At 33.2% G+C, this 18,261-nt stretch overlaps 2 protein-coding genes and 1 long non-coding RNA gene across 11 annotated transcripts; 1 reads left to right on the plus strand and 2 right to left on the minus strand.

Annotated features, from left to right (window-relative positions):
• Positions 1-308: 308 nt before the first annotated feature.
• LOC111479353 (probable LRR receptor-like serine/threonine-protein kinase At5g10290) lies at positions 309-9,297 on the minus strand. 6 transcript variants are annotated; one of them, XR_002717632.1, is made up of 15 exons: positions 8,999-9,266; positions 8,115-8,242; positions 7,880-8,028; positions 7,082-7,211; positions 6,884-6,955; positions 6,103-6,246; positions 5,923-5,994; positions 5,754-5,819; positions 5,479-5,549; positions 5,226-5,369; positions 3,640-3,981; positions 1,248-1,642; positions 717-1,029; positions 491-628; positions 309-438 (listed from the first exon to the last, which is right to left on the minus strand). XR_002717632.1 is itself a non-coding variant. In XM_023123997.1 (14 exons), exons 3-13 carry the CDS (start codon positions 7,968-7,970, stop codon positions 718-720), a joined length of 1,839 nt encoding a protein of 612 aa, XP_022979765.1. In that variant the 5' UTR covers positions 7,971-8,028; positions 8,115-8,242; positions 8,999-9,266; the 3' UTR covers positions 332-628; position 717. The 6 variants fall into 6 exon arrangements, 5 of the variants coding, with proteins under 5 accessions (XP_022979765.1, XP_022979758.1, XP_022979732.1 ...); XM_023123997.1 differs by having other exon boundaries at positions 332-628; XM_023123990.1 differs by having other exon boundaries at positions 332-633.
• A 1,471-nt stretch (positions 9,298-10,768) lies between these two features.
• On the plus strand, positions 10,769-13,319 carry LOC111481001 (monoacylglycerol lipase ABHD6-like). Of its 2 annotated transcripts, none has more exons than XM_023126271.1 (4): positions 10,769-11,668; positions 11,975-12,067; positions 12,471-12,573; positions 12,712-12,746. In XM_023126271.1, coding segments are annotated over exons 1-4 (822 nt in total). In that variant the 5' UTR covers positions 10,769-11,044; the 3' UTR covers positions 12,714-12,746. The 2 variants fall into 2 exon arrangements, with proteins under 2 accessions (XP_022982039.1, XP_022982030.1); XM_023126262.1 differs by lacking the exon at positions 12,712-12,746 and adding an exon at positions 12,966-13,319 and having other exon boundaries at positions 11,045-11,668; positions 12,471-12,538.
• A 510-nt stretch (positions 13,320-13,829) lies between these two features.
• On the minus strand, positions 13,830-16,730 carry LOC111482204. Of its 3 annotated transcripts, XR_002718160.1 has the most exons (5): positions 16,636-16,730; positions 16,110-16,234; positions 14,672-14,700; positions 14,484-14,589; positions 13,830-14,305 (listed from the first exon to the last, which is right to left on the minus strand). It is a non-coding gene; the product is annotated as an uncharacterized LOC111482204 (long non-coding RNA). The 3 variants fall into 3 exon arrangements; XR_002718161.1 differs by lacking the exon at positions 14,672-14,700 and having other exon boundaries at positions 14,484-14,545; XR_002718159.1 differs by lacking the exon at positions 14,672-14,700.
• Between the last annotated feature and the right edge of the window lie 1,531 nt (positions 16,731-18,261).

Genomic DNA, 18,261 nt, shown 5'->3' on the forward strand with positions numbered 1-18,261 from the left:
ATTAGTGAAAATATCAGCTCTCTCTGAGGTTTGAGGAATATGAAATGGAAGGGGAAAATCAGCAAAGAAAAATCCATGAAAAACCTTGGGGCCTTTTTGGTTGAATCATCATAACCTAATACAAGGAACTCCTGGAGGAAAGAAAAATAAAATAAAACAGTAACGCAAATTTCATAGCTTTTTTTTTTTCTTTTTTTTTTTGTCCAATTATCTACTAACGGTGAAAATTATAAAAACTAAATAAAACCGCCCAATTGAAGGATGCAACTAAAATTTTCTAAAATTAAAAAGCCTAAAAATCAAACTTCTGGGGCTAAATTTAGAATTTAAATACATGGTCGGAAGTAACTAATGTATTTGAAATCTTAAACAAAAATGATCACTATAACATGACAAATGCTATGGCAGACGTGAATATGAGGACTGTTGATATGGCTGTATTACAAAGTTCAGATACAGCAAGGTTAAAATGGACTGATGGAGGACACGAGATTATAGGAAGATGCAAAAGCCAAGAAATGAAAGAGAGCAGAAGCCACTGAGAATTTACAGAACGGAGGATGGGAAGGCAAGGATTTCTTGACTGATTAAGTTTGTGTAATATGGTTTAAGGATGGCCCACGTCAAACTGACCTAACAAAAATAATTGTCATATGGTCTCTATCTAGAGAGATTCATTAGATTAATAGAGAGAGAGTTGGAGATGAGTTTTGTACCTCATCTTCCACCAGACAATTCGATTGCATCCTGTCTATGAATTGAATCTTCTCCCCATTCAAATCTTCTCTGCAGTCTCTCATACTCCTGTCTGCGAGTAACCTCCAAATGCTGCCATTCTTCCCACCTCTCTGCCAATCCCTCTCCTTCGAGCATTCGAACGACTTGCGACATTGCTGGACGGTCATCCGAACACGGCTGTGTGCACAGCAGTGCAACTTGGATCATCATCTCCACCTCTTGAATATTGTAGTTACTTAGATTCCGATCTACGATAGCATTGAGTCGTTTTTCTCTTTCTAGTTTCTTAACCTTCATATAGCCAATATGACACGAAAATTAGCCACCATGGAGTGAAAATGAGCCAAAATTTGGAGAATTCAGATGTGGTAATTTAAGAATACATGGACTTGATTTTTATTAGCATAGACATTTTGCTAGTGTTTGTGCTTAATCCATAATAATGACACTAATTTAATTTATCATAAGGAGGAAGCGTATAAGATACTAATCAGACAATATTTACTTACATGGTCGAGTAGTAAAACATCGTCTTCTTCTTCTAAGCGTGAGAAGTCGATCGCGCGCTGCCCTGTAACAAGTTCTAAAAGCATGATACCATAACCAAAAACATCAGTCCTTTCTGATGATTTTCCAGTTGATAAGTACTCCGGTGCTATGTGGCCCATTGTCCCTCGAACTTGAGTAGTGACATTAGTCTTCCTAACATCAACCAACTTTGCTAAGCCAAAATCACCAACAACTGCTTCAAAATCTTCATCAAGTAATACATTGGCTGCCTTAACATCTCGATGAATAATCTTTGGATTGCAATGTTCATGAAGATACTCTAAACCACGAGCAGTGCCCAATGCCACACGTTTTCGAGTAGGCCAATCTAAAGCAGCCTCCCCAGGCTTAAGTTCTGTATTGGAGATTGCCAAAAAAATCAGCAGAAAACGATAGCAGCTCTTTATCAGTGTGGCATTACAATAACATTTGGCTAAATGAAAGCAAAATAGAATGACAGTCCTAATTGAAAGTACAAACAAGTGTAAACAAAAGAAATTACAAGAACGAGCCCTAGTTGTTAGCTACATAAAGAAAAAGGCAGGAATTCGCTAAAAAGCTTCATGATAGGCATCCAAAGGAATATGCTGAAACAAGCGCACTCCAAAATCAAGATGGAACGCCAGTCCAATGGAAAGCAAGAGATGTCCCAAAGATCTATAGAAACTTAGCTCAAATGTTTACGGAAAAAGGACAAAAAAGCATAGGACATGCCCCAGAAATTTCAACGTATTTCCTACAATGAACACACCATTGCAAGCAGATAATTCCTTTCTTTCACCCTCCACAGCTAAGTGAGGGGAAAAAAGAAAAAGGGAAGTCAGCCGTGGAATGAACAAAATCAACGGAACAAGAATTTACTGAAAAAAATTGCCTCGAGGCTCAGAAAGACCAAACCCAACAGTCAAAGAAGCCAGACAGAAGCCGAAAATTGCACGAGGGATAGTTGAGAGGAAAGATCAACTTCCTATCAAATCTAAGATACAGAAGGCTACAACTTCCCGTCCAAGGATCCTCCCAGACAAAGAGAGTTACCATCACGTTCCAAAAACTTCACATAATTGAGAAAAATAGGAAGACATTGAGAAATAATGGTCTTCCAAGGGTCCCTAAAGATGCTCCTGAAAACAAAAGTTGGATCGCACTCATCAGAATGACGGTCGTACTTGCACATATTGACCTTATTCCACAAAGCTTCAAGTTCTAAAGAGAACGCCACAAGTGGCTAAAATTACCCAGCTACACGGAATTTCACCTATTCCAATCATTCCAAACACAATCTGAATACCACCTTCCAATTCAAGAGATGAGAACCTCACCCTGCTCAAAGGCCATCATATAAAGTTTCTCGTAATCTTTTCCAACTTGCTCCAACATAGTTATTTATTACATAAAAACGAAGAAGACAGCATATTCGGTTGTTATATAGACAATGAAAATTAGATAGAACCCAAATTCATTGAAATACAAAAGATAGTGCAATTATAACATAACTCCTTAAGTATTTGAGGTATTTGGAACCTCCCTCTTGAGATATCGGTCACTAATCCATCTACAAGATTGTCTAACTTCCTCCTTTCCCACTCCCTTTATTAATAACCAAATACCCTTAAAACCTCCCAGATAATTACTAATATGCCCTTAATAGCCTAATAACATTCTTAATGGAATTCCCTTTATTAATAGCCTAATAACTCCCTTTATTAATAACCAAATACCCTTAAAACCTCCCAGATAATTACTAATATGCCCTTAATAGCCTAATAACATCCTTAATGGAATTCCTACAAAATGATGCTGATTCGAAGGCCACAGGATGATAAGTCTGGCAACACTGAGTACATCTTCACGGCAGAGGACAATTTGTCTTCTTGTTAGTTTTTCGTAAAACTTCAAAATCACAATAATAAAAAAAAAGAAGATGATCATGATGCTGATACAAGTGCTCATGCTTCACAAATTCACATAAAGGAATCAGAAAATGAATGATCTACAACCAATATTTCCCCTATTCCACATCCAGTATTTACACAAGCACTGGACCAATTAATTGATTTCTTAGACCTTAGTTTTATTAATTGAATGCACGTCTTCTCCAGTCTCTTCTCCTCACCTCAGATTATTAGCGTGTACTGCAATTCCAGCATGGAATTAACTAACAAAAAAAAATTAAGCATCTGATATATACATATATAGTATGTATCATGCGCTCTTGTTTGTGATATAGCAAAGACATGCTCCAAACAGCATCATGTAATATATTAACATTGAAGTAATTTTTCTCAAATAGCAAACTTTGTATAATGCAACTACTGCAAATGTAATATCAAAAACTACCAAAACACCTTATACCTCGAAGACGGTAGGCAACACTCAAATTCTGCATAAAGGGATACACCAATAGGCGTTCTGTCTGAGTCGTACAGAACCCAATCAGCCGCAACAGATTTCTATGAACAGCTACGCTAATCATCTCAACTTCACGCTGAAAAGCAGCATCTCCCCCTGGACTTTCATAATCAGTCAACCGTTTCACTGCAACTTTGGTGCCATCGGCAAACACCCCTTTGTACACCTTTCCAAAGCCTCCTTGTCCTAGAACATTTTTCTCACTAAAGTTGTCTGTAGCATGCTGCAGTTCTCTCCATAAAAATCTTTTCAGCTGACCAAATGCAATTCTTCGATCAACTTCACCTGATTGAAAATTCAGGGAAAACAACGCTCAAAGATAATGGAATCAACAAAAACTCCAGTTCATTACCAGGGGTATTTCATTTAAAACGTAGGATGACAGTTTTTTTTTTTTTTTTTCTTTCAAAATGTAAGATGGTTAAGTTAATAAGCGAGGCAAAAACCTTCAACCGTATTAAGACATCAAACAGTTATAGCACAAGAAACTAGCTCCTAGTCCTTTATCAATCTAATTGGAAAAAATATATTTAACTTGAAACTACATGGCATTCTAATAGCGATCTACAACTCTGTTATTTTAATAGTAAAAAAAAATAGTGATCTAAAACAATTCAGCATGCAATTATAAAGAAACATGTTTTGAGGTTTATTGGTTGAGAATCTACTAAACATCTAGATGTTTGAGAGACTAAAATTCTATTACTGTCTAATAAAAGGGTTTATTTTGTTGGAAAACGTTATGAGAATGTTTCAAATTATTTAGATAACTGTATTTGTCTAATAGAATCTATGAGTGACATGTGATTCGAATAATATCTCTCTTTTGATAAAAACGATATCTTTACCATTAGTTTAACTAATTTTGGTCAACTTAACCATAGTTCAAATCATTTTAACCCCCCATCAAAATGTCAAAGTTTAGACGTCACACTCTCACCTCTTTTTTTAACTAATTAATCTAACTTCATATGTGAAATTAATTTATATTAATGTAACATTTATTACAAATTACATTTTTAATTATATTAATTTTAACCTAAGCAAATAACTATAGTGTAAATTTAAATGACTATCAAATTTTCCAATTTAAAATTTTTATTTAATCTAAGTACACTTACAGTATAGCTATACTTTAATTAGCATGTGAAAGAATGTAAGTTAATATATTATATAATTTAGCAGAAATTTGTTTTGTAAGGAAATGTAATATATAAATATCATGGTGTTTATTAAAGGTCATGTCCTCAACTTATTACTATAAAACTAAAAATAAAAAATAAAGAGAATTGATAAATGAAATATTTAAATACCATAAACGCATGGATCTTCATTGATATGATAATTCGTAACATAGTCTAAACTTTAAATATCAAACAAAAAACAGAAACAAAACAATTTAGTTTCTAGATAGATGCTTATTCCACTAAATACTACAAAAAAAATGGCATAAATGTTTTTGTCACAAGAAAAGCATACTTTAAATTGCATAATCCACATTAATAATTCAATAATAGCACAAAATTTACCTGCAACATCTACGAACTCTTCGCGCTTGTAGCCTTTATATCTACCCTTGCACAAGAAAAATAATACACCGACCAAAAGGAGAGCAACAGTAAACCCAGCTATAATTCCAACAATAAGGCCAACCTTAGGTTTATTCGAAGAACCTGACAAGATGATAAACTTTCACATTTTTGTTCCAATTAAGGAGTGACAAAGTAATCAAAATATAGGAAAAACTGTTCTCCAAGCCCAAGATAAATCTGATCCAATAACCTGAGTTTGAACTGTCTGAAGCACAGGCATGCAGAAACTTCCCGCTACAATCTAACTTGTTTCCAGAAAAGCTGTGATAAACAAAACAATTCAACATCATCCGGTAAAACAGCCTAGGGCACCAATCATCAATTTTCTCAAACCAAGATAATCAAGCTACGTCCAACTAGAAAAAGGTAGCGCTGCCATTCCTAACTTTGATTTCTAAGTAACTGTTGAACAAGTTCTCCAGTGATTAGATATCTACCTAGATAGTATTCAAAAGTTCTACATACTTGAATTTTGAAGCTTGAAATAACTGCTCCGGAATTGGGCCCGTGAGATCATTTGAGTCAAGAAGCCTGTAGAAGAATCATAATCAAAAAATTAAGAACTGAAGAACACTTAGTTAACGAAGTCCGCAGTTTTTCAAACTTAGTCTCCGACGCACAATGGAAAACTTACAGACTAATCAAGCTAGGAATGCTTGAGAGCGACTCAGGGATAGTCCCAGTTAGACGATTATGACTCAGAGTTCTGCTTGAATGATAATAACGACTCATTAACTCAAAAATAAACCATCTGCATTGTAGACGCTCATAAAATGTCTTTGAAATTACAGATCATTTGGAGCCAACTACTCACAGGAACTGTAGTTTCTGAAGATTACCCAGGGACGATGGTATATGGCCAGTTAGGCTGTTATTTCCCAAATCCAAACTGACCAAATTTGTCAAGTTTCCAAAATCCTTTGGTATCTCTCCAGTTATGTGATTCCCCTGCAAAATCCTGTAGTAGATGAATATATATTAATGAAGATGCTCTACACTTCGTTGTCAACAAACATATATATACATGCACTTCAAAACCAAGTATACAAATTTAACGGCCAATAAATTATAATATGCTTTTCAGAATTTAAGGTTATCAGAGATAAGCATACCTTCGTTCTAACCCTTTCCCAAAACTATAAACATAAACGAGACAGTCAGACCAAGTGATGCAAGCAATTATACCTTCATAGAGAGTAAAATCTTAGGCTTGGTAAATTTCAGGAAATCCAATAATAAGAATACAGTTCGGCAGCTATTAAGCAAGCTTAGTGCTTTAATGAAAATAGTATTTCTCAGTTGGTTGAAGACTTTTGATCTTTTACATTGGGATTTTTTTGGAAAATCAATGATAAAAGGCAAGTTCCAATTATGAAATTTTATTACGATACATATTTACAATACAAAACTCTGTTCATCGAACAAAACAAAGTTTTATCCAAGATGACCTTAAGTGTGTGTGTATATTGTATACACACAATGAAACCACACAACAATAAAAAATCGAGAAAAGTATAATAAAACATCCGGTTAAATCATGCAACATGAAGTATTCAGGGGGCAAGTTCTTGGACACACAAGAACACACTACTCACAGCGTTGAAAGTGATTGGAGAACTCCAATTTTCGGGGACAAAGTTCCAGTAAAGCCCATAGCTGACAAGGATCTGAGAAAGTTAAATGCAACATAAGCAAAGTCCAGACTTGAAAGCTTTTATATTGACAAGTAAAAAGTATAATACAGCAACACTGAAGAGAAAAATAGGAAATGAGTACATTGAAGTATATCTTACACAGAGATCACATTGTTTCCATTACATATAACACTGGTCCAAGTACATGGATTGACTTGATTTGGGTTCCAATCTGTGAGCTGATTTTCTGTTGCATTCAATGCGCGTCTCAATGAAAAGAGAGCATCACCTAGAGGAGAGCAGAACGACATTCATCAAGGAGTCAAACAAGTAGAGTATATCAGTACAATAGCAATTATTAACAAATTTGTACAATTAGATAATCAGAGATTGAAGAGAAAATAACATTATAAAACCATTTGTTTTCTAAAAGAATCACATTTGTTTTCTAAAAAAATCAAATTTGTTTCTTTTATAAGAAAAAAAGGCATTCACATTAGTTTCTTTTATACAATCCGACAAAGAAATCATAAAGTAAAAAAGGGAAGATGGTGGAAAAGGAGTGTTACATGTGACAAAACGATGGTCTGTTTCATATCAAAAGAAGTGTGAAAAAATATCAGATACATTTCTCTTGTCAGCTTGAACGATACAACTATATAATTTCAAAAAATAAACTTTAATTACATTGAAAAAATGTTCTATACCCACTGTCATTTAACTTGCATATATATTGTTTATCCTTGTCAACCAAGAGGAATAAATCAAGCTTTAATTTCTATATAAATTGTTCCAGTCTATAGAACATAAAAACAACCTACAAACAGCGAGAGGATTAATGAGATGGACAACTCTTAACTCCACGTCACAGATTAGATAGTCAAGATACAAGCCTATGAGCAGCAGTATAACAAGAGACATCTCAATTTGCAAATGCCATCCTGAGATGCAATTCACCTTGATAATCAGACAGCGCAAAATTATGAAAGCAAGCCAGTAGTAGAATTGTAAGATAGAGCTCTCCCATCCTAACTAGCATCATTTTCATTGGTTGACGTCATGAAATCATTGCAAAAAGGATGACAAGAGCCATTGCTATGCTATATCTGCAAAAAAAAGAAAAAATCATCCATTGACAGTCAAATACATTGGAACTGAGATGATTGTCCAAAGTTAATATTTCTTAAATTACTTGGTACAAGATCTTTAATGATACATTGTCATGCCAACAAGTCCTTCAAGAAGGCAAGGCCGCAATAAGAATGATAGACCAGGCTACAAGTGTGGCAGTTTAACTCGCTGGAACTTCAATTTCAATAGCTGCTCAGTCAACTAAATTAGTGCGTATCGATACTACCCGAACGTACCAAAGTTATAGTCACATAGGGAAAGCCTCAACTCGTATATGAGAGACTACAAGAAACCTGAATTACATTTCTAAAAACAACATTTCTTCGGATTAAATTGGAAACACATCATGCTTTTATTTCGAACTTCTTTGTCATCGTAATTCATTTTCTCAAGCTCAAGAAAACAAAAACTTAGTCAACAGCGAAGAGTTTGATGACCATAACAACTCTTTTATGAATTGAAATTCTATTATTTAAAAAATAATTTAATTCCACTTTTGAACTTGCGTAATATTAAACCAAAATTACATAAAGTTCACGATAAACTGAATATTTTCTACTCTCAATATCTAAACATTACGTCTTCTTAAAATACTTCAAGTACTTCAGAAACTCTGAAACTAAAACCAGAAGACTAATACGAAACTGAACGCATCTTTGGACTTCGAAATCAATATAAGCACATCTATGTAGAAATTTCTCACTGTCCAACCACTCATCATACTAATCTCCAACTCTCATCTCTCAACAGTTCAGCACTTCGCCCTGCCACAAACGAAACACTCTCACCGCAGCTAATCAACGATTGAGAAATGTAGGGGACAAGAACACGAGAGAAACAGCCAAGAACAAAAAGTGAAACAACAAATCAACAAACTCCAGAAGAGAAACAGGGATCAGATAAGGTTATTGGCTAAAAATCAACGAGAAGATCCAAAACAAGTACCTGAGGAGATGGAGAAGTAGATTTGGCGCAGCGGAAAGAGGCGAATGATCCTCGAGATTCGTGACCTGAAATGAACAGAAAAAGAACCGAAAAAGGCTGAAAAAGAGGCAACGAAGCAAGAAGAAGAAGCTCAGAGAAGTAGAAAACAAGCTGAAAACCAATTCGTGTGAGTGCTGCTACTGCGTGAAGTGAAGATGCTGCCCATTCAACAAATCTTCTGTCATTGTTAAAGCTTCTGATCTTTGGTTTTTATTTAATTTGTTTATTCCTTTTCCTTCCTTCTTTCATCCTTTTTTTTTTTTTTTTTTTTTTTTTTTTCTTTTGGGATAAAAGTTGGAAAATAAGGGCTTTTTCTCTTTTAAATTTTTCAAGGCATTCATTATTTATTTTTTCTTTCTAATTTCTTCCTTGAATGTGCAGTCCTACTGTATTGTAATGATCCATTTCCGTGATTCCAACACTATGGTTATAATTTATTAGCAAATTCCCCACGCCAACCCAAAAGCCAAACCCCTCAATCATTTGCCCCAAATTCCTCTACCTACGCTTTCTACATAAATTTTTATGTGACAATTTTACTTATTCAAATTCAACATTAAAAAATACAAATATAATTCATTTTGGTAACTTTGTCCGATATTAAAGTATTGGTAAATGGGTAGGCGAAATGCCGACATTGCCCAAAGCAATCATATAATTAGTGGACAATTTTTACATGATTATGGGCAAAAATGGGTTGTTGTTGGTTGAATTTGGACGTTTCCAAGTGGCTTATACGAAAATCTACTGAAATTTTTTACTACTCAAATTCCTAAAATGAGATGAGCTGTGAGCGCCAATATTAATACCAAAAGTTTGGTAGTATAATTATTAGGCGTTTAAGTCATGGTATGGGCCCATTAAATTATTAGCCCATTGGATCCAGTTCAATCCACCAGTCCCCAACATTAAAAGTTTTACATTATTTGCATATTATTTTGGTCTATTTGAAAGAACTTGCTACTTTTGTCCTCGAACACTCGATGTTGGTTGTTGTTTTTGGTTCTACGATTTCTATCAAACTTCCCTTAATATTGATTTTCATTTTAAACTAATGAAAAAATGTTAATACAAATCTCACTCGTGAATGAACTACTTTCAAATCTGGAAACATACCATGCTCTATTTATTGTAGATCGTTCTTACAAATAGAACGAAAGATGACCACACAAGAATATAGGAGAAGCTCGGTGATCCGTAACACTCATTCCCACTCATTCCCTCCCAAATCTAGATAAGGGAGGATATAACAATTTGTCTTACGCTAAAATAATAATAATAATAATTGTTTGTGACATTTTTTTTTTTTTTGTTTCTTTTTTAATATAAATAATTTAATATGTAAGGATATAACATGCATTAAAAAAGCATATAAAAAGCAATTATAAAAATTTAAGTAGTTATTAAGCACAATAAAATTGTTTGTTTTCGCATTATATTTGAATACAATTGTTTTTTAAGTACAACAGATAAAAAAAAATAACAATAAAGATAAAAAAGAAAAAGTTAGATCCAATTATAGACCAAACATATTTAAAATATGGGAAAGTAACATATGAAATGACGTCACTATATTTTATGTTATTTAATTTTATATTTTCCATTTTAAATATTCAAACAAAATGAAACAAGTGGCATCTGTTGAGAGGCGAGGTTTATGCACCGGCAGGCCTTTGTGGTCGGAGAATGAAAGCTTTTTTCGTGGCCGTCTTTGTCGTGTTCGTAAAAAGCCAACGAGCATTTAATTATTTAATGTCAGTTTCCCTCGCCATTTTCACGGTTTCAAGACCTCCCCGAAGCGGGGAGAAAATTTTCTGTTCTATTCCCCCGAAGTAACTAGAAATTCTTTACGCGATCCTATTCCAGATTCTTCGATCTAAATTCCTGAAGTTTTTCTACTTTTTCCCCCCTTTGGGAGCTTGTTGATTTCTTCGCTGTTCTACATTCACTCGGATTTTCTCGCAGATTCTGATTTGATTGAGAAAATCCGAGTTATTGAATCCAATAATGGCGGGTTGTTTTAGTTTCTCTTCCACCTTGGACTCGTGTTATCGGTACTATTTCTCTAGGGCAGGCCTTAAATCCATTACCACCGATTTTGGCGATGGGACGATCATCCACTGTTGGGCGCCCAAAACCAGGAGAGAATCGAAACCTAATTTATTGCTCCTCCATGGATTTGGAGCCAATGCAATGTGGCAATGGAACGAGTTCATATCGCGGTTGATCCGATTCTTCAATGTCTACGTTCCTGACCTACTTTTCTTCGGTAATTCGTATACGACTCGGCTGGAGAGGTCAGTCTCGTTTCAGGCTCTCTGTATGATGCATCTAATGGATTCGTTTGAAGTTCGGACGATGAATGTCGTTGGAATTAGCTACGGTGGCTTCGTAACGTATAGTATGGCTGATCAATTTCCGGAGCGATTGGAGAGATTGGTGCTCTGTTGCGCCGGAGTTTGCTTGGAAGAGAGGGATATGGCGGCCGGGATGTTCGTCGTGAAGAATGTCGATGAGGCCGCCAGTATATTGCTGCCTCAAACTCCGGCGAAGCTCAAGGAACTTCTCCGCCTCACCTTCGTCAAGCCTGCTCGAATTCTGCCCACTTGTATAATGGACGATTTCATCGATGTGAGTGGTTGTGCTTCTGAATTTTTCTTGTTTACTTGTTCTGATTTCGTCTGTTTGTCAAATTGAGGCATCCTTTCAAAAAAAATTCAAGGATATTTTCAACTTGGAATTCATATAATCCAAGTCATAACCAATCATATTTTAAAACAATTATTCTGATCAGCATTGCCGGACTAATCCATGTTGCGAAGAATGATTGCAGTATATTCAAATTTTGAAATGATATTACTCTTGAAATCATCATTTCCATATTAAATAGATTGATCGCATTGCTAATAGAGTTTTGGTTTGTGTTTCTGGTAATAGGTGATGTGCACAGAGTACAAGCAAGAGAAAGAAGAGTTGATTAAAGAAATACTTAAAGACAGGAACCTTTCTACTCTTCCGAAGATCAATAAGGTTCGAAAATTTCTTATATCTAAGTAATTTAAATGCCTTTCTTTGAATTGCTATCCAAATTAGTATATATAGAGAGATTGATGAGAAAAAATAGTGTACTAGTCTATGTATTATGTATATCAATTCTTATCTCATAAGCTGGAGAATTCGAATAAGTTTTTATTTACTTATCAAAGATTTAACATCCAACTCATACCAATGTGATATCAATATAGATAAAAAGAACGTATTTTCAAAAGAATTTCAAGAACATCTTTTTATATGTAGCTAGACATTATAAAAAAATAAGTTGCATCTCTAATTAACTAGAATGTATTGTTCGTTCACTTTTTTTTTTTTTTTCAAACCTCGTTTGGTTATATTCTACTGTTATATCAATGCTTCCTTAAATTTGGGAATGCAGCCTACGCTGATACTATGGGGAGAACAAGATAGAGTATTCCCTTTAGAGTTGGCACACAGATTAAAAAGGTATTTTCAGAAACCTTTTAATCTCTTGAGTTACTGTTTTTGGGGCTTTCAAATTTAGACATGGATGGTTAGAGATTTAAGATATTTTGATTAAGAACAACACTTCTTAACTGGTTTCTTACCCATCATTAATTTGGAGAGTTACTGTTTTTGTTTGGGGTTTTCAAATTTAGAAATGGATGGTTAGAGATTTAAGATATGTTGATTAAGAACAACACTTCTTAATTGGTTTATTACCCATCATTAATTTGGATAAAACCTACCTTTTAACAGGAAAAAATGACCAAAATTTTGATAAGTGAGAGAGAGGAAAATAGTTGGTTTTCAGGTCTTTGTATATTAAATTGTATGAACCAGAACTCTTAATTTGATGAAATTAGTGAGAATTTAATATCATAAGTTGAATACTAAACTTAGGAAGTTTCAGGCACTTGGGGGAAAACGCAGAGTTAGCTGTTGTGAAAGACGCAGGGCATGCGATCAATGCAGAGAAGCCAAAAGAGATGTACAAACACATAAAGGCTTTTCTGGTCACCCGCCCCAACCTTTCTCAGTCAAACTCATCTATTTATAACTTTTGATTCTCATAATTTTATCCCCTACTTATTATACCTCTCCTCCAGGCCCCAAAACTGAGGTGCCTTTAATCTACAGTTACTTAGGTCGGGTTGTCCAGATGACCTGAATTGTGATTAAATCCATAAGTATTATTATTCAGTATGGAAATATTAAAATTCGCCATGTTATTCCAGCTATGAATAAGAAAAATCAATTAAAGAAAGAGTTCACAAGAGTTACAAGTCTTCTCAACCTAGCGGAGAGTGTCAAGACACCAAAGCCTCCTCTCCATATCTCTCCATGCATTATATATATATATATATATTTGTAACAGAAACATGGGTTTTCGGCCGTTTTTCAAGGGATTTTTTTATAGAGAATTTTAACCTAATGAAAATTTAGACTTGGGGGGCCAAGTAAAAGGATTTTCGAACCTCAAGAATGAGAAGGATATCGCCACACCGAACAGGATTTGTCTTCTTACCTTTTCTTACCTTTCCTTATTGACATGTATTTTTATTTATAGCTAATTGGTTGAAGGTGTATTTGTAATGAAATTTATTTATTTAGAGTTTTAATATTTCTAAACATAATGCATAATTATGTTCAATTTTTTCTTACATAAAATGATATGGTATGATATCAAATTTTAAACAAATTTGTAGGGCAATAATCAACCTTAGCTCAGTAGAGTGGAGGACTGTAGTTTGAAGTTTTCAAATAGTCATCCTTGTTTTTTTTTTTTTACAGTGTTATTTTGCTTGGAGCACCTTTTTAAGTGAATTGGGTTCCTCGTCTTTTATTTGATCTCAATGAAAGCTTTAGTTAAAAATAAAATAAATTAAAATAAAGAACATTCCTAACTACCTAAAACAGTCCTAAAACAGAAAATGTAATTTAATTCCTTTCTCTGAACCTTTCCACTTTTAACCTTCATTCTAGTTTAATCATTTACTCTTCAACCAAAAACGTGATATTGATAGAACACAAGTAACATAAAAAATGAAAAACAAAGATTAAATATAGGAATCTAACCTTATTAGGACCATAACATTGCCAATAACGTAATTCTCGTGAGATCTAGGATGCACCTTAGATAGTTTATCATAACAAATAGAAAATTTCTTACGTGTAATGTTGAAAGTAGCAACCAGAGTTGGATTCCTTGACATCAACTTTATTATCACCATCTATATCCTCCATTTCCATCTAAAATTTTCACAACATAATTATGAATCAAAATCTTTTCAATAACAAAGGAAATATGAGCAATTATGTCAAACCAATGAGATATTGGATAATTTGAAACCATTAAAAATGAACATTAACCATTTAAGTTTGATGAGTAAATAAAATGATAAAGAGTTTTGTAAAAGCAATGGCTTACCTTAGTGGGTTGTGTGATGCATCCCTAATTGTTTACAATGAACTTTACATGAACCGACCATTCTGCATGATATGTTTACAATAAACTTTACATGAACCAGACCATTCTGCATGATATTTTCAATGAAAAAAATAATTATGCATTGATCTTCAATTCAAAGAAATTATTAACTTGAACAAAGGAAGTACCTCCAATTTCAACATTTGTGGTCATCAATCTGTATTGAAATATAATATTTAGAGAATATATTATAATAATTAGTTATGAAATATATCTAAGATATTTAGAATCAATTAATATTAGTAGTATATTTTATTTTATTTTTAATATTTAATTATTTATATTTTTCTTATGGATAGGTATTAGTTAGTAGCTTGTATTATATTTAAAGGATATAAACGAGAATACACACATTCGATCCCAATTCTATTTTTCAGTTTTAACCCATAAAGGTTTCACTGATTGAGTTAGGTTTGCCTTCGATACCGAACCCTGACAAATTTTGATATCTAAGACTCTTGATACCATATTAATAATGAGAAATAGAATTAAGATAAAATGTATGTATTCTCATTGATATTCATAATCCTATTCTCATTGATATTCATAATCTTTGAATAGGATACAAGCTACCAATTAATACTTCAAAATAGATAAAATATAAACTAATTAGCAATGAGAATGAGAATAAAATAAAATATACTACTAATCTGATTACAAATATCTGAAATATATTCCATAATTAATTATTATAATATATTCTCCAAATATTATAACTCAACTCCCGTCTCAAAATTTGATTCAGGCACTAGGATATCTCTCATAAGCAAATTTAGACCCAGAAACTCATTCTCAAAAACTCCAATAATTGAAAAACGAAATGAAATCTAACAAATTTCGTCAATCATAAAATATGACTAGTTTGAAAATCTTAACAGTATTTTTTCCGGAATTTAAGTGCGAGCACAAATACATATAACAACAAGATAACCTCAGCCTCAGCTTCAAATATGTTGGCTAGCTTTGAAACTGCCACTCAACTCACCTATGAGGGCCTTAGGACTAATTAGTGCAGAAATGAGAGTAAAACAGTTAAGAATGAGAAATAGAAATAAATCTAGGAAGTGTGTATTCTAATAGTTATTCATAAGCTTAAATAAGAAAATATAAAATAATTAAATATTAAGAATAAAATAAAATATACTCTAAATCAAATCATAAAAGAAGGAATATTAAGATATAATATCTCAGATATATTTTGGGCTCTCTCCAATATTATGAACGTGAACATAGTCTACATTGTTTAAAAGTGGAGAAGAGTACATCTTCCTTGATCTTTTAGATGAATCTAAATGAAAGCTGTGCAAGTTCAGAGAGTGGAGTACTATTGTAAGAAATTTGGACATACTAACATTCAGAGACAAACAAATACTTAAAACTATAACATCACAAAATAGCCCTGCTCCAACAAATAGAGGTGACATCTAAAGCAGCTAAAGCTACAATTTACATCTTCACAGCCAACACAAATAAAAATAAATAAGAAATAAACTTATAAACAACAATTACTTCCTACGACCCCAAAAACTTAAATTCAATTTCACAGCCTTGGGCTTGGAACCATACCAGTATTCCTAGCAGATGCGAAAATCCCACCGGCTGATTTTCTTTTGCCCAAGCAATCACTTCATCAAGAGCATCTGCTTTGTTCTTCCCCTATCTGTTATAAGAGTTCGTCGTCCTCCTCTCTTCTGCCAACATATAAAATTGAATATCAGGTTCAGGTTTGTCCCCTGGTTCCCCACACAGAGAAGAGATAGAAGACGACGGGGAATGAAACGAAGAGTCCAAAGATAATAATCACGTTACCATTGGAACAATGAACCTACTAAAATCACCCTAATCCTCCGTAATCGAAATCACGAAAAATACAAAAGGTCTCGAAAATAGGCAAAAAAAAAAAAAAAAAAAAAGAGAACGATCCTTCGATTAACCTCTGAAGTTCTCCAGTGAAACCCTAAATCGGAACGAAGTTCTCCAATAAACCCCTAAATCCAAATAGCCGAATGTGCCCTTAAAATTTCAAACCCAGAACAGAGTAGTCAAGTCCAAACTACACACAAAATTAACGGCTGAAATCAAGTTACATTACCTCTTTTTTTTCATCACCGGGACGAGGCGAGAATGCCGTTGATGGAGCGCTCTGATTCTAGTGTGAGAATGTGCTGAAGAACGGAGTCTGAGTGCGGGAGAGAGATATTTATAATCCGTGTGAAATAGGCGGGGGCCGAGACAGCTGGCGTCCGAATAAGCGATGGGGGGTAACGGCTACGAAGACCGTTTGACCTTGACCGTGGGTAACCGTCGACGATCGAACGGCTATGGAATTTAATCGATTTATGTTTTTTTTTTTCCTTCTTTAGTTCAATTGATTATTTGATTTCATTTCATTTCTTCCTTAGTTTTAGGGATTTTTCAGATTTTATTTTGACAATATTTTGTTTAATTTTAAAAAGGAAACAAATCATGTACGCCAGACTTTGTAATTTGATTATAAGCTTTTAATATCTCTTTCATAAAATTATAGTTTATTTGCAAACAAATTATTAAAAGAGTCATCGATAGAAAAACAAAAACTTTTTTTCAACTTCATAATTTTGGTCTTGTTTTATAAAATTTCCACACATATTTTCCAATGCAAGATTACAAAAATATATTAAGTCGTGGTTAAATAGTGATTGGAAAATAAATTTTAGAGTGAATGAATTAAAACAAAATTCTTGAAGATATATGGACTAAAATAGATCACATTCATGAACATTTTGAATAAACCAATACGTATTTTGAATAAAAAAATTTGTACTTAAATAAACTTGCACATTTTAATAACAATTCAATAGTTGACTTTAGCTTAGATGGTAGAGTGGAGGACTGTAGTTGAAAAATTCCAAAAAAGACATCTTTAGGTCATCGGTTTGAATTTGGCAAGTTGGACTTGATTATTTATGTATTTTTAAGACAGATATATATGCTTTAAATATTTTAAAATGTGTACCTAAATAAACTTTGCACATTTTGATAATAATAATTTAATACCCGACCTTAGCTCATATGGTAGAGCGGAGGACTGTAGTTGGAAGATTCTAAAATAGTCCTCCTTAGGTCGCTGGTTCGAATTCAGTGGTTCATACTAGATTATTTATGTATTTTTAAGAGATATATATTCCTCTGGCAAGTTGGATTTGATTATTTATGTATTTTTAAGAGATATATATTCCTCTGGCAAGTTGGATTTGATTATTTATGTATTTTTAATTGGATATTTTAAAATTTATATTTATATATTAAAAATTATGTAAATAAACTTGGCACATTTTGATGGTAACAATTCAATAACTTAGTTGAGATGGCTGGTCGGACTTGATTATTACTCAGACTTGATTAATTTTGATGTATTTGTAAGGATAGCTTTCCCATCTTAAATATTTTAATATTAATTTAATTAAAATTTGTATAACAATTTTTCTTTAATAATTTAATACTTTACTCTATATTAACGTGTTTGATATTTTGCAAAACAAATTAATTTATATTGTTTTTAGACTTTTTCTTATACCGGATAATCACTCTTGAAAAAATAAAATAAATTAAAATTTGAACTAAGAACTTTAATTGAAAATAAACTGAGCTATATGTTATATAATTTAAATGAAGTTAATATAAATTAGAAAAATGAGAAATAAAGAAAATAGATAAAAGAACATTATACCGAAATTGA

This window comes from Cucurbita maxima, unplaced genomic scaffold (genome assembly GCF_002738345.1).
Source record: "Cucurbita maxima cultivar Rimu unplaced genomic scaffold, Cmax_1.0 Cma_Scf00001, whole genome shotgun sequence".
NCBI classification, from domain to species: Eukaryota; Viridiplantae; Streptophyta; class Magnoliopsida; order Cucurbitales; family Cucurbitaceae; genus Cucurbita; species Cucurbita maxima.

What these genes read in the sequence shown, in the direction of transcription:
- LOC111479353 (XM_023123997.1), bottom strand. Translation starts at nt 7,970, where the DNA reads ATGAAAATGATGCTAGTTAGGATGGGAGAGCTCTATCTTACAATTCTA. An exon ending in TTTCAAGCTTCAAAATTCAA is followed by an intron (nt 5,550 to 5,753) that starts GTATGTAGAACT and finishes TGTTTATCACAG; the next exon opens with CTTTTCTGGAAACAAGTTAG. An exon ending in TTCAGACAGTTCAAACTCAG is followed by an intron (nt 5,370 to 5,478) that starts GTTATTGGATCA and finishes TCATCTTGTCAG; the next exon opens with GTTCTTCGAATAAACCTAAG.
- LOC111481001 (XM_023126262.1), top strand. Translation starts at nt 11,045, where the DNA reads ATGGCGGGTTGTTTTAGTTTCTCTTCCACCTTGGACTCGTGTTATCGG. An exon ending in CTCTTCCGAAGATCAATAAG is followed by an intron (nt 12,068 to 12,470) that starts GTTCGAAAATTT and finishes TTGGGAATGCAG; the next exon opens with CCTACGCTGATACTATGGGG. An exon ending in TTGGCACACAGATTAAAAAG is followed by an intron (nt 12,539 to 12,965) that starts GTATTTTCAGAA and finishes AGGAAGTTTCAG; the next exon opens with GCACTTGGGGGAAAACGCAG.